The following is a 14,352-nucleotide window of genomic DNA, read 5'->3' on the forward strand; positions in this document are numbered from 1 at the left end:
ATTGTCCAGCCTGCTGCCAAGGGAATAAGAAATTAAAATATAGCAGTGCAGTTTCTAAGCCTGTGCGTACTGTTTTCTCCATTAATTCCTGGAGGTAATTTGATTTCTTCGGAATAATTCATGAGCTAATTCTGAACAACCCTACAGGCGTTAGACAAAACCTACATCCTGTGCTAAATGAAGAGGCATTGTCCCGCTAGGATGGTTAACGGGCTCCACGGGACTTGAGTTTGTGTATTTTGTGCTCCCAAAGAACAAATGAAGTTCACCTAGGGACCTAATGCTAAAAGCCTACAACTCACTTAGAAGCTAATGCCTAAAGCCTAAAAATCCCATGCTTTCTCATCTTGTCACTGCTCCACAGAAGCTTCGAAAGGGTTGAGGAGACCTCAGAAGCTCTTGACAAAGTTACCCGAACCAGACTCTTGCTAGGGGAGATGTGGAGGTCCATTGGCTTTTGGGGAGCAAAGAGGCCCATGTTTGGTGCGATTTTCCTCTGACCTACTCCATCTTCTCAGCCTTGAGCCGTGAGAATGTCACAAGGGTTGAAATGCCCGTGTACATGAAGAGGACATTATGGAGCCTCCTTGAAGTCTGCAGCTTGCATGGTCGCACTTAAGACATTCCTGGTTTTGATTCCAAAGTTGGAAAATGCTCTGTAGGCTTCTTGAGTTTGCTGGTTACCTCTGAAAATGAATATCATTCATGTGATGGCAAATAATGAAGATAACTGAAAAAAAAATTTTGCTCCAGATAATTGTAATTTAAGAACTTCAAGATTTTTAAATGACCACAATATTTGAACTTTACTCTGGCCTTCAGGCGCTTCTGCAGCATTTTGACTACTGTTCAATCATTGTTCTCTAGAGAGGTGGAATCTTAATCTGCACAGCACAGCCTTCCAGGGATGCTTGAAGTGATGCTTTAGAGCAAAAACTCTTTGATGAAATCATGAGCGTCATAATGATATCTTGTACCACGGCATTGAGAACAGTGTATCACACAATTCTCTCTTTGCAGGTTTCACATAGCACCTAAATTCAAGGGCTTGTGGTTTCTGCGCTTGTGACATGTTCTACTGCTAAACAAAATCACTTTTTCTGTCTGCTTTCAAGTAGTGCCTGGAAAGACAACGCATTTGAGGAACTTTAATACATAAAGACAACGTTTGTTCCGAGAGTTTCCTAATCAATGTCATACTGTTCCTAGAGGGCACAGGATATCCCATAACAGAATGATGTTGCTTGATCGATTTCTAAACCACACCAACAACTGTGCTTCTAACCTTAAGTAGGCAGGGGTTTATTGCAGTACATTCCTCTCCATGCAGGTGGGGATGACTCAGGTGCTCAGTGGGCAGTGCACCTAAGTCCTGGCTCTCACCTTTCTGCTCAGGCAGAAATCAAAAGCTATTGGCTGATGTTCTTCATTGCTAAAGGCAAAGTAGCTGATGGCTGTTTTTTCTGCTAGACCATTGCAAAATAAACAGTGTGTTAAGAGTTTCCAGAAAGGGCTACCTTGGGGAAAGCTCCAAAGAAGCACACCCTCAAGCAGTCCTTTTATAGCGCTTTTTTTTTTTTTAAGTCTGCTTTACGTATTTATTTTCCCAATGATCATGCTAATGAATACATAAAGTTGTCATTCTTAGTGGTTACACAAATCACTCCTGCAAACTTGCATCAACAGCCATTCCCACATTTCCATGGTTACATCCTTATCACAGTTTAACCTTGCACGTCATTACTAAACGAATCACACTCCAGCATAACTCCCAGTTTAGGAAAAAGCCCCGAACAAACAAGTTTTATTTTCCTTTTCAAGTATAAAATGAGGTCACTATGGTCTATTCAGGAAACAAGCTGATGTTTGCATAGCAATAATGCAATTCACTTGTGGCAGGCAAACTTTATTGACCTGTGTTTCCCTGCTTCCCTTCTGCAAAGCTGAAGCACCTTTGTAGGATTAACCATTTCAGACTGCTGATGCTTTTCTGGACATACAGTGGTTCCCAAATTCAGAAAAGGCCATTAAGATCACTTGGCCCATCTTTAGCAGAACAGTGTGCCCAAGCTGGGGACACCTGTAAGGTACCCAGGCTTCAGGCTTTTGTACTCACCACTGGCAACTGGAGGTACAGGGCATATTTCCTGCTCCACCAGTAGCTGACCTGCCTCTCGCATGCTCAGTGCTGGTGCAGAGACCTTCAGTGAGTGCAGAGCCCTTAGCGTCCAATTTTGCTGACCTGGATAACAGCACAGGTCCAGATCTATCATGCTGACACCAATTTCCATCTATCTGATGGAAGGAAAGAGGAAAAGATAAGCTGTCAAGCTTTTGCTCAGGTGTTTTAATACCATTCCTTGGCTATTGCTTCCCAGCCCCCCTTGCACGGCGGCAGCAGATCTGAGCACCCTTCTTGCAGAAGAGCAAACCTCAGCTGTTCCTCGCGGGGCTGGAACAATGTGAGTGGTGTCTCCTGCCCCTGCTGGGTGGGCTGCCAGGCCAGCTCCTGGCTGCCTGCCTGCAGAGGTACCAAAGCAAACGCATCGAGAGCAGCTTTGTGGCACGGCTGTGGCACCGAGATGGGCGCTGATGCGGGCTGGGAACAGGAGATCCGCCACATGGCCTGGGCTGGAGGGGTGGGGAGGCTGGGCTGCAGAGGCAGGGATGGCCAGGCAGGGCAGGGGGGATCTGCCAACCAGCCCGTCTTTTGCTGCAGTGCTGCTGCTGGTCTTGCTCTGCCTCTGGGTTTGGTGCCTCACTTGTGTGTCCTGGCAGCATAGAGCAGCATTGCCATTCCTAGTGAGATGTATTTTAAGATGGGTCTGTTGACAGCTGAGCTGGGGCAAGGCCTTACTAAGATCCTACAAAGGCTGGAGTCGTGCTGGCAGAGGACCTGCAGAGCAGAAAACCGACGAATTTCAAAGCAGCAGAGCAGGAGCATGGGCCATGCATGAGACTTCACAGGGACTCAACAGACCAGTGGTCCATTCCCCAGCAAAGCCAGCAGGTCCTTCTGCAGCCTGGCCTCAGCTCCTTGCCCTAAAGCCAGGTCAGGCTGGAGCCACTGGCCAGGGAACCCTTCTCCTGCTCGCTCCTAGCGCCTGCACCGAGCCAGCAAGAAGGGCTGCTTGGAAACAATGGGTAATAGAGGAAGTGTTTTCCCAAATAAATACAGAAATTAACTGCCTCTGTGTGTGTGGAATATCACAGGGCAGTGAGGGTTTGCTACGCAGCAGGGCTCAATTTGTCACTGTACACAAGAAGTTGCTTGCTGGGGAAGGGGCTAGTGGGACTCCTTGGAGGAGTGCAGAGGTGACACTTTCGGAGAAGAAATCTTCTTGGAAAAAGTGCCGATGCTGTTATCACCTTGCTGCCATGGTGCAATTAAGAGCTATTAACTTTCCTGCAGTTAGTTGTGTAATTGCACTGCAGGGCCTTTTGAATGCTGCATTTAAATTAGTCTGCAATTGGAAATAATGAAGGTTAAAACCCTCTTGCATGATTTTATGATGAAATTAGTTCCTTTGACCCAGAAAACAGCTGTGGTAGCAACAAGCGCTGCATTAGGAACAAGCCTGTAGGTTCGAGGTGTTATTCAGAGCTAGCTTTGGAAACATACCTCCATGCAAAGTGGCTGGATTTCAAAATCAAAAGGCTCTGGCACTCTGGTGCGGAGGCTGGGCAGCAGCCTGGGTGTGAGGGGAAGGGCAGCACCAGCTGGGCGGAGGAAGAACAGAGAGGGGAACAAGGCAGCTCTGCTGAGAGCTACAATATAAAAATTAGGTGATCCCACAAGGTGAAAGCCATTGGATGCTAGGGGGATGTAGGCAGGCATGCTGCATATCCCACCCTGCTCTCACTCATCTTGAATGTTCATAACTAACACTGGGGAGGGCTTGGGCTAAACCAAGGCAGTATTCTTCTATTTTTACTCTTAATTTGCAGCTGGGAAGAGGGTAATTATTGTTTTCCCTTAGCTGCAGGGACTTGGGGACTCTGCTCTTATCACTTTAGGCTATTGTTTCAAAGTTGCTGTTAGCTTCAGGACTGCAGCTAACTTCTGCCCTGCCTGTCCAGCCCACAGCTGGCCTCTGGGAGTTCAACGTGTCTCTCTTCAGCCTGAGCATCAAGGAGGAGCTGGTAAGATTTTTTTCTTTCAGTCCTGATGGGAAGGGGTCTGAGTGCTGCAAAGGGCTGCTACAGACAAGGCTGTGGTGTCCCAGCCTTGCTGTGCCCCTTACCTCTCTGGCCAGGGAGAGTCCTTCCCTCTGGCATGGTGAATGAACTGCAAAGCATGGAGCATCACTCTGGTCTTCACCCTTTCAGGGTGGCTAAGAAGTGGGTGGGCATAGGAAAGCATGATCGGAGGGCTCCTGGCTGCTCTGGGCAGTGGAGCAGCACTGAGCAAGGCTGTGGCAGCCGCACCGTGGGTGCCTGTTCCAACAGCGAACAAGGCTTTGGGACATACGTGACTGCCAGCTTGTGTATAAGCATCCTTCATGATGACTTTCTGCTGCACAAACCCAGTGCGCCAGGCTCTGTCACACGCAGCGTGCCCCCAGGCTGCTCACACATGGCTGCCACCACCTGCACGGTGCCATTAGCCCTAAGATCCAGGTCTGAATGATTTTCAAGCTTTCCCCTGGCTCTGCTCCAGCGAACTTGCAGAGTTTCTCATCATCTCTTTCCTCATGCTGTCTTGTCTGAGCCTCCCTCTGCTCCTCAGGAGCCTTCTCCTCCATGGCTGCAGCCATCTGCAGCCTCTCTGGGTCTCTGTGCTTCATCAGCTCCCATCTGGAGCTCGCCTCGGTGCTCTCACATCTTGCTGATGTGCAGCCTCGCCTGCGCTCCAGAAGGAGAGAGGGACTAGGCTTCCTCTGGGATCCTGCTCTGACACCCAGCGGGGGGGTTTGCAAATCGCCTCTGGCAGGCGTGGGGGCACATTTGCCCTCCAGTTGCAGTGTTTGCCTGATCATTAGGGAAATGCAGGATGTAGTGGAGAGGGTGAAGACTTCACAGCAGCTCTGAACCCACTCTGACCTTTCTTCCTCTCCCCCACATTGCGTCGCCATTTACACACTGAGCCCCCACGTTCAGGTCCAGGGACTCCCTAGACTAAAGTCTCCTGGGCTGAAAGCTGCCACTAGGCAAGCTGTGTAAGCTGAAGCTCTTGGTTTGCTGCAGCTGACGGAACAGCCTTGCTCTGGCCTGATTACTTTAAACCTCCTGATGAGATTCAGGCATACCATGCGGCCATCATGCAGCAAGGAAGATTACCGGTAGGACTGGTAGAGATGTCAACTCCTGCAGAGAGCGATTAACAACTCAGCATACACCCATGGCTCCCGAGAACCTTCAGGAAGCTGATCAGGGCACTGGAGAGGTTTATTTATGACGAGAGATGAAAATCAGTACTTGCAGCTGCTGGGGAGATGCACAGGTACACTCCCAGACCAGCTGGGAGCAAGGGAGATCATAGCGGCGGTGGTATCTGAGTGCATAGTCAGGGGACGGGAACAACATTTTCCCGGCTACTTATTTTTGATGGGGAGTCACCTCTAGCTCTAGGAGTTGTATTAGGTTGACACTGTTGTGCTTGATATGAAGAGCTAAAAAACCGTCTCCAAGCACGGAAATAACATCAGGGAGCTGAGCTGAGTGGTGGGGACGGCAGCAGCAGCCAGGCAGCAGTCTGCCCGGGAGGTGCTGTAAGGCCACTGATGCAGCTAGGCAAAGCCCTGGGGGAGAGATGGGCTCCCTGTTGCTCTCATCCACATCTCCGTCACATCGTCACAGAGGAAGGACCAGACGCCGTTGTTTCTGTGGCATCAGCAGCACGTGCGGACGTGTGAAGCAGGTCCCTCTGAGTGCTGCAGGGTACCGAGGCAGGACATCGCTGCTGTGCGTGCCCCTGGGTAACGGACCCCTGGGCGTGCTGCGCTCTGAGCCATGGACCACCCACCCGGCCCTCTGGCAGCCTGCGTGGCAGCAGAACACTTAAAGGCCGCACTGCGGCCATGCTCCCCCTGCGCAGGGGCTGGGCACGCAGCGCTCCTACTACTAGAGCAGGAAATACTCCCCCGGAGGACAAGCACCGCGCTGTGAGCCCTCCGTGGGCTGCGATGGGACCGCAGCCACGCATCGCTGGGGAGGGACTCCCCCAGCTCCGGGCTGCTCCGTTGCCCACCGGGCGGAAGGGCCCTGCAGCTTTTCTCAGCAGCCCTCGCCTTCGAGCTGGGGTCTCGCTGCCATCGCCGTAACGCTCGACGGTTGGCAATGAATTTTCCAGCTCCGTTAGGAAGAACGGCACAGCCCAGCCCGCGCCGAGCAAGAGTTTGCTCTTCAGGCGCCCCTCACGCAGCGGGGAGCGGGGGCTGGGACGCACGGCTCGGTTCGCCACGGCTCGGCACGGCACGCCGGTACCCGCAGCCCCACGCCGGACGGCTGCGACCGATCGGGCTCAGGCTGCGTCGCCTGGCTCCGGTGACCCAGGCCGCCCGGCAGGGGGCGCCTTCCGTCAGCGCCTCCGCCAGTCACGGCTCGTGCCGCCCCCCGAGCCCCGCCCCTCTTTGTTGCGGCCGCCAATAGGAGCGCGATGAAGGCTGGCGGGCGGCCGGTAGCGTGGTAACGCGGCGGCATGGAGCGCGGCGCGGGGCGCGTCCCCAGCGCGGCCGGGGCCGGGGCCGGGCCGGGGCGCCCGGGACGAGCGAGCTGCCGTGCCGCGGGGCGGGCGGGCGCCCGCCGTTAAGGAGGGGACCGTCCCCGGGCCCATCCTCCTCCGCACGCACGTAATACACACACACACATATATATATATTAGAGAGAGAGAGAGGGCCCGGGCGGCAGCGAGGCCGCGGGGCCCCTCCCGACAGTGGTCCCCGCGGCGCGCCCGGGCTCGGGCATGGCCGCGGGGCCATGACGGGCGCGGCGGCGGGCGGCGGCGGCCCCGGGAGCACCCGCCGTGCGGCGGCTGGCAAGGCGGGGGGCCGCTCGCGGAGCGCCCAGCCGCGGGCGGCGGGCGGCGGCGGGAGCGGGAGCGGCGGCGGCTCGGAGGAGGAGGAGCAGCGGGACGGCGGGTCGCTCTTCCTGGTGAACAAGAGCGGCTTCCCCATGGACGGGCAGACCTGGGAGCGGATGTGGGGGCACGTGGAGCGGGTGCACCCCGACGGCGGCGCCGTGGCGGCGGCCATCCGGAGCGCCGCCCGCCTGGCTCGGGTAAGGCCAAGCCCCCGTCCCATCCCGTGTCGTGTGTGTCCCCCCCCTTTAAAAAGACGAGAGAGTGCCACGAAGCCCAAACCCAGGCATCCCGTGGCTCCAGAGTTTTATGGGCGTCGAGGGGACGGGGAGACCCCAGGGCTGGGCAGGGGGGCGTCACGCCTCAGCCCTGAGGATGCCCTCGGCCCCTGCGAGGGGCAGCAAGGGGAGAGCTGGAGGGTCTGCGAGTTGAAAACACCCAAAACGGGGTACGGGGGCGTGTGCCGCGGGCTGCGCCGGAGCTGGAGTATTGGGAAACAAGTAGAAAGAAAATTGCTCTTTTATCTTGGGGAGGGAAAAGGGGAACACAAGAAGGAAAGAAGTGACTGAACGAAGTGCTTTGTGCGATTTAAAGCACGTTTTGCTCGGCTCTTTGGAACACAGGCATTTCCTAAAATGCTGCCTTGCTCCTGAAATAATAAGGGACTTAAAACTCAGACATTTAATTTCCAGTAGATGGAAAGATTCCAGACGCTTTTGTCTTGAGTGCATTCCTCAGTACAAGCTCCAAACAGCTCTGCCTGACCCAAGTCTTTTTCCTCCAGCCAGCAAATACACTGTTGTTGTCTGCTGATGTTCCAAGGCTGCTCACCACTGCGCTGCATTACTGATCACAATGTCTTTAGTGCTGTCGGCTTTGGCAGACTTTGAGCTTGATGTGCTCCTCCCACTGAGCAGCATTAATCTGAGCTGACCGCTAAAGTCGGCGTTGATCCATACCTCTCTGCATGCTGGGGTGGGATGGTTGGGCTGGCGTTATCACGGTCCAGGTTGTCAATGATATGTATGCTTGTTTGTTACATGGGGTAGAATGGAAAAATTCAGTGCACGGAGAAGTTGAAAGTATATTGAGTAGGGCTCTCTTGCAAAGGTGCTTGTCAAATAAGATACAGGCTGAAAAGGCCTTTCATCTCTCTTCTGCAATGTTTAGTTCAGCATAAATGCAAAAGGGTCAATCTCTTTCTCTCCATTCCCCTGCTTCCCTCATGCTGGCACCAGCCTTTTTTTTGGATAGGGGAGCAGATCCAGCTAAAGCATCATCTGTTTATACTGGATTTGTTTGCAGTTCCTTGGTGTGGTTCATCTTGTGCCTACACAAGTGCTTGAGGTAGATAGAAATGAAGCGGCAGGGGGAGAGGGCAGAACTACTCGTTTCAGCAGCATGACCAGCTTACACTAGTCTAAATGGCCTGCAGATCTCTTTGGTGTTAAGAGACGGCAAAGCACACACTGGACTTGATTTCCTTCCCTTACTTCCCAGCTCCAAAGCACGTAACTTTTACTGGCAATACCTGTTGTGACTGACAAAGCATTTGGTGAGAGACATGCCAGTGGCTCCAATGTGCCGGCATGCTGCCCACCCGGGTGCCCCACAGAGCATCGTCCGTGGCTTCTTCCTCGGTGCCGAAGCACAAGGCTGACGCAGTGTGGCATGTGCTGAAGCTGGCTAGGAGGAAAAATGTTTTGAAATCTGCTTGGGTAAATAATTTGATGTTGGTTACTAATTGCTGATCAGTGGAGGGTGCTGTAACAGTTGTACTGTGTTACTCCAGCACTGTCTGGCAGCAAACTCCCTGTCGCAATGACTAACTTCTTCCAAGGCCAGAACTTAAAGGTCTTTTCCAACCCAAATGATTCTGTGATTCTATAAGAGCCTGGTGTCCTCTATGACTAACTAGCTCTTGCTGGCTAAGCCTGGGACCTCTGGGGTCAGAGGGTAGTTTGAGAGCCATCTGGTCCTTGTTAAGGCCAACACAGCTCAGATGAGCAAATGAAGGTTAGGAGCAGGTTTACTGCAAAGTGGTAGTGGGTTGCTAAAGGTGTGATGGTAATTTCTGGGTCAGAGTAAGAATGTGAGGGGAGAGTTTTTCCTTAAATGATGGTACAGCTTTTTTAATTGGCTTGGGCTGCTGGGTGTATGGCACCCTGCAAAAGACCAGGTGGTGTTGATCAGGAGGGACGAGAGAAACTTGTTCCAGTGAGAAGATGGTTTGTAATCTGCTTGCATTGGTAGTTGGTGGAGGCTGAGCAAGTGGTGTGTGCAACTGCTCCATTTTTGCATCTGATCTGTTCTTAGTCCCTAGTGATGGGAGAGAGTTTTCATCCCGTCCCCAAGAAGCTCCACTTGATTGCTCTAATCGTCTTGGTATTAGTCTCAGTGATCATACATGCAGGATGGTAAGTAGCTTCCAACTGTATTGGCAAGGTTGTCCTTACTGGAACGAATGCACACTGCTGAGGTGCAGCGCTGCATCTCTCCCAGGAGGAAGAATCCTCATGAAAAGCTGGTTTGTCTGCAAAGGGAGGCAGGTTTGGAACCTGAGGGGTCCCTTAGTTGCGCCCCCACCTCTGACTTTTGGCTTTAGGTTTGGGAAGGGTGCGAGCTCCTGGTTTGAAAGGGCTATGCAATCTTTTGTGGCCTGTGATCTTGGAGATACTTGTAGATCTCCATGAATTAAACCTCTCCCCAGCTTTGAGGGCTCTAGCCTGCTGGCTTCATCTGTGCTAAGTAACAGCATACTTCCAGGGCGAGCTAGCAGAAAATTACTTTCTGGTCATTGAATGAGACATAGTGGAGTCGAGTGAGATGAGTTTCACACAGGATGTCTGCGGTCAACTGAGACTACAGCGTTTCCAGCCACAGGGTGATTGTCTCCAGTTCTGCCACAAGGTCTTGCCCTGCAGCAGCTCTGCTGTCTCTGGAGCTGCCACTACTTGGAAATACTGATACAGGGTCAAGGCCTTTCAGCTGCCTGGTCTCTGCATTTCACTCGCTTTATAAATTCATGGTCTGTAGTGCTGTGTCTGCATTTCCTCTTGGCAACTGTGGCCTCTTGCTACAAACCCTTGCTGGCTGCTGTGCTGGGATGTGTGCTGGTAGCTGCAGGGCTGCAGCCTTGACCACAATAACGTTGCTCTTTCCTTTGCTTTTGGTATCATGCAGCCCTGGTTTCTGCTCTGTGCTGGCTGGGTGCCCAGGATCGATGCTCCTGCAGCGGGGGCAGGAATTCGAGGGAGAAAAATGGGTTTTGTTTGGAGAGACTGGGAGTGGCGGGTGGCGCTCTGCCGCCTGGCCTGGCTGGCAGCATGGCGCCATGTACTGCCTGCCTGGCACTGGAAAGAGGAGAGCGGTGCACAGTCCTGCGTGGGGGAAGATGGATGGCTGCTTCTTCCTCATTACCTGAGATCTGGAGGGGCTTGGGCCTCCTGGCTCGCCAGGGCTGCTGAGGTAACTTTAACAGACAGGTGATGGGATGTGCGTCAGCCGTTGGGAAAACCCAGGTTCTCTTTACCCAGCTGTGCCACGGTGGCTGACACAATCCTCGTCTGCCTTGGAGATGGGGAAGCACCTCGCCTGGAGGTTCAAACCCGACTGCCGTGGCAAGGGTGGCTGCTGTGGGTTACAGCAAGGGCTGCATCCCTCTGCACTTGTGTGGTCCCTATGGAATGCTGCCCTGTCCCACAGCTGGGCGAGGGCAGGGGCCTCCATTTTATGGAGGGCTGGGAAAGGGATGCCATCACCCCAGCCACTCTGAGCAACCAAGCCTCTCGCTGGCTGGGACTCTCATTGCCCTGGCATGTCGTGTTGTGTAAGCGCAATGCGTGCACCTAGAGTTTCTTTATCTTCGAAGAAAAGGAGTGTTCATGTCGGAGCAGAAATGACTACCCTGGAAGGATTTGACAGTCCTGCCTTAATTCCCTCTTTCAGCCTCTTTCTGCTCCTGAACCTCGAGCCCTGCCCGGTGTGTGCAGACCAGGCCTGCCTTAGTGCCGGAAGGGACAGGCAAATAATTCATCCAGACCAAAGGGGCTCATAACTCCCGCTTGTGAGGAGGGAAAACCCGTGTGCGTGCGCATGTGTGCCGGCTGTCTCTTGTGTGGTGCTGGGGATGGCGGCAGCAAGCTGGAGGCCTGGCCATCTGTCTACTTGCCACTGAAAATACGTTTCTGTGTGCCAGTAACGTGGGAGTCTCTATTTTGTTTTTTTTTCCCCTCTGAGGTGTGTTTACTCTTTGACTGTAGTAACTAGCTACGTGTAGTAAATGATGGGGTTTTGTTGTTGTGGGATTATTGGTGCTCGCTCTCTGAAAGCAAACACCCAATCCCTCCATCTTAGTCGAAGTGGGAACCAGAGAGGAAAGTCTGTATGGTGAAAACAGCCCCACATACTGCCTGAACTTGCTTTTATTATCTGTAATCAGTGACTTGAAGTGTATTTAGAGCAGTGGTATCTCACTTTATGATCTTCAAACTGTTGTAATGATGTTGTGGGCCTGCAGACGCCGCGTGCTTTCCTTTGCACCTTGTGTCACGGCTGCCCAAGTTGCTGGTTCCTGAGTTTGTGTCTGCATTAATATTTAAAAAACCTGTTTCTTCTACTATGTTTGTGAGAATTGTACTAATGTTTAGCCATGCTGCCCACTTTAGCATCTGCTGACACCATATTTTGCAGTCCTGCCCCTAAAATAAGGGGCCTTGGGACAAGGCTGTGTCCCTTTCCTGCATGGTTGCAGGGTCAGGAGCCGTGTAGCTGTGGGGATTAAATATGGATTGAGGGTCCGGCTTCTTAAAGTGCTTAAGCACAAGCAGATGTTTTATGGGATTTTGGAAAAATCCCATTATGTTGCCAGTCTATATCTTTAAGTGTCTTAATATCATTAAATATCTGGGTCCAGGTGGTCTTCTAGGTACCATGCATTCCCTGCCCAGCAAGTGTGCTGCCGACATGCAGCAGATAGGAAATCACACAGCCCAGGATACTTGCCTCCTTTTATCTTTCTCTTGTTGTAGAGGAACCCAAAAATTAGACTTGAATGACTTTGAGGGAGGGAGGACAGCAAAGCTAGCACTAGGGCTCTACTTGCCCAAACTGCCCTAGGGAAATGGTAAGCATTGGCTTTCTGTGTTGGACTGCCTGCCCACATAGGGTGGTGTTTGAGGGGTGGTGGCAGCCATGATGAGCAGTCTTCCGTGGTGGGGCTTGCCCTGGCCTCTCCACGCCGGCAGGGATGGGTCTGGCTCTGGTGCATGGGCAGCCCTTGTTGTCAGCAGGATGACTTTGCGCGATGCTTGAGTTCACGTGGGGTTTAAGCCATCTGTGCTGCCACGTTGCGTTGCACTAAGCACATGCCGCTGCCCAAGTAAATCACTTATCTGCTCTGCAGGGAGCGGTAACTCCTCTAACCTCTTTATCTTTTTTTTTTTTTTTTTTTTTGTGTCCAGCCCTCAGTGCCGCCGGTGCCAAACTACAAGCTCTCCATGTCAATCCCAGAATGGCTTCAGGCAATACAGACCTACATGAAGATGCTGCAGTATCCTTCTCTAGTGCGCGGTCTCCCGAGAGAAGGCTGGCTTGTGCCTGGCATGAATTAACAGGGGCTTTACTGAAGCACTACCTGGTTGTGAGGGCTTGGGATCATTCAGGGGTGAAAGGGTGCCTCTTAAGGATTTGCAGTAGCACCTGCTGCGCTGAGCTTGTCACAGCAATCCTCTGGGAGATGTAATTAACTTTAAATGATACTGAAGAACTTAGCTGAATGACATTGGTGGGAGTAGAAATGCTTATTTTGAAGTTGGTTTATGAGGATGTTGTGATCGGATTGTGATTCCTGGAGAAATTATATGGCATCTCATTGTAAAGCACCTAAGGGAGAGTTGGTGTCATGGCAAACCCTTTCTCCCTCTGCAGGCTCCCTAAGGACTGCCTGTGTGCTCAGCTTGCAGGGAGTGCTTGTTGTTGGGGTGGGGGGCGCAAGCAGCTGTCCTGACCCCAAGGTGGGCAGGCTTGCCTGTTACACGGGAACTGACCAAAGGAATACCGCTTTCCGGGTGTCCCACCTTGCTTGGGGGTTCATCAGAGATGTACACATCTATCCAACCTCCCTGTCGCTGTGCCATGCCGAATACCTGACCGCTTCCATTGCTGACAGATAATGTCAGAGGAGATGGTTGCTGGCCCAGATGCTGCTCTTCTCTCTGTTTTCCTTCTTTCTAAACTCTGTGTGTGTATGTGTGTAAGCAGTGGGAATGAGGAACGCATGTAAAATCCTGGTAAGGATTAAGAAAGGATATGGGTGGCAGCTGGAAGAGCATCCAAAAATAGCAGGCGCGGTTAGCCTGCTAGGGAGTAGTGGCTGGGATCAAGGTGGCAGCAGGGGTTGGAGCCGCAGTAGCTGCTGTGGAGAGGGAGGCTGGGGCCAGCCTGCTCGGCTGGGGGATAGCGCATTGCTCTTCCACATGTCGGCTGCTTGGGCAGGACGAGAGGCTCGCTGCTTAGTGGGGTTATGCTGGACAGAAGACTGTTTCACGCAGAGTTCCAAAAATTATATTATCCCCCCCCCCCCCCCCCCCAGTGGTTTTGAAATCCTGCACTCTGCTACATAGCAGGAGCAGACCCTACATAGCAGGAGCAGACCTTAGGCTTGGGGTTTGGACCTGTGTTCAGAAAAGCTTCCAAGTGGGCTGGGGAACAGGGTCTGGGCTTCCTTTGAGGGCTAAAAGAGGCTGTGTACTTTGTTCAGAGCACTCTGAAAGTGCCTCATGAACTAGGTTTTGAAGGCAGGAGAGAAGCAAAGCCTCATTTCTGGAGAACTCTGAACTCTAACTGAAGTCAGTTCAGAGCATCCTGTTGCGAGCTGGAGTTTTTATTTAGACCGTGGTTATACAGCCAGCAGCTATTTATGCCTCGCGAGGTACCTTTTGCCTCCATGGGGTCACCTGTTTCTGCCCTGGTATTGCCACCACAGTTTTGCTGGCGTGAGTGTCCTCATGGCTATATTGGGAATTAGGCTGGGGAACAGATTCAACTGGAAAAATAACCTAGCAAAAGTAAGTGGATGGTGTGATTTCTTTTTTTTTTTTTCTTCTTTTTTTTTTTTTTTTCTTTCTGTTGTTGTTGTGGTGGAGTTTTTGTTTTGTTTTGTTTGGTTTTACTGAACAGATAGGTTTCCTGATCTGATTTACTGCATTACTACTTGAACTTCTCAAGGAGCAGGGAAGAGGCTGCTTTTGGTGGTGCTGCTGCTGCATGGTATCCTGCCCTCCTAGGCAAGTGGTGTTGAGGTTTGGTTGATGGGTAACTCTCTGCTGGCATTC

At 52.3% G+C, this 14,352-nt stretch overlaps 1 protein-coding gene across 2 annotated transcripts in view; it reads left to right on the forward strand.

Annotated features, from left to right (window-relative positions):
- Nucleotides 1-6,918: 6,918 nt before the first annotated feature.
- The window catches only part of VASH2 (vasohibin 2), a 32,638-nt gene continuing 25,204 nt past the window's right edge, over nucleotides 6,919-14,352 (forward strand). Inside the window, exons 1-2 of one of the 2 annotated variants that reach the window (XM_086460621.1) lie at nucleotides 6,919-7,218; nucleotides 12,481-12,569. In XM_086460621.1, coding sequence (XP_086316747.1) covers nucleotides 6,919-7,218; nucleotides 12,481-12,569 — 389 coding nt within the window. The remainder of the gene's footprint in view (nucleotides 7,219-12,480; nucleotides 12,570-14,352) is intronic. The other variant, XM_086460622.1, reaches the window with a different exon arrangement.

The sequence above is a fragment of the Leptosomus discolor genome, chromosome 2 (assembly GCF_034619465.1).
Source record: "Leptosomus discolor isolate bLepDis1 chromosome 2, bLepDis1.hap2, whole genome shotgun sequence".
NCBI classification, from domain to species: domain Eukaryota; kingdom Metazoa; phylum Chordata; class Aves; order Leptosomiformes; family Leptosomidae; genus Leptosomus; species Leptosomus discolor.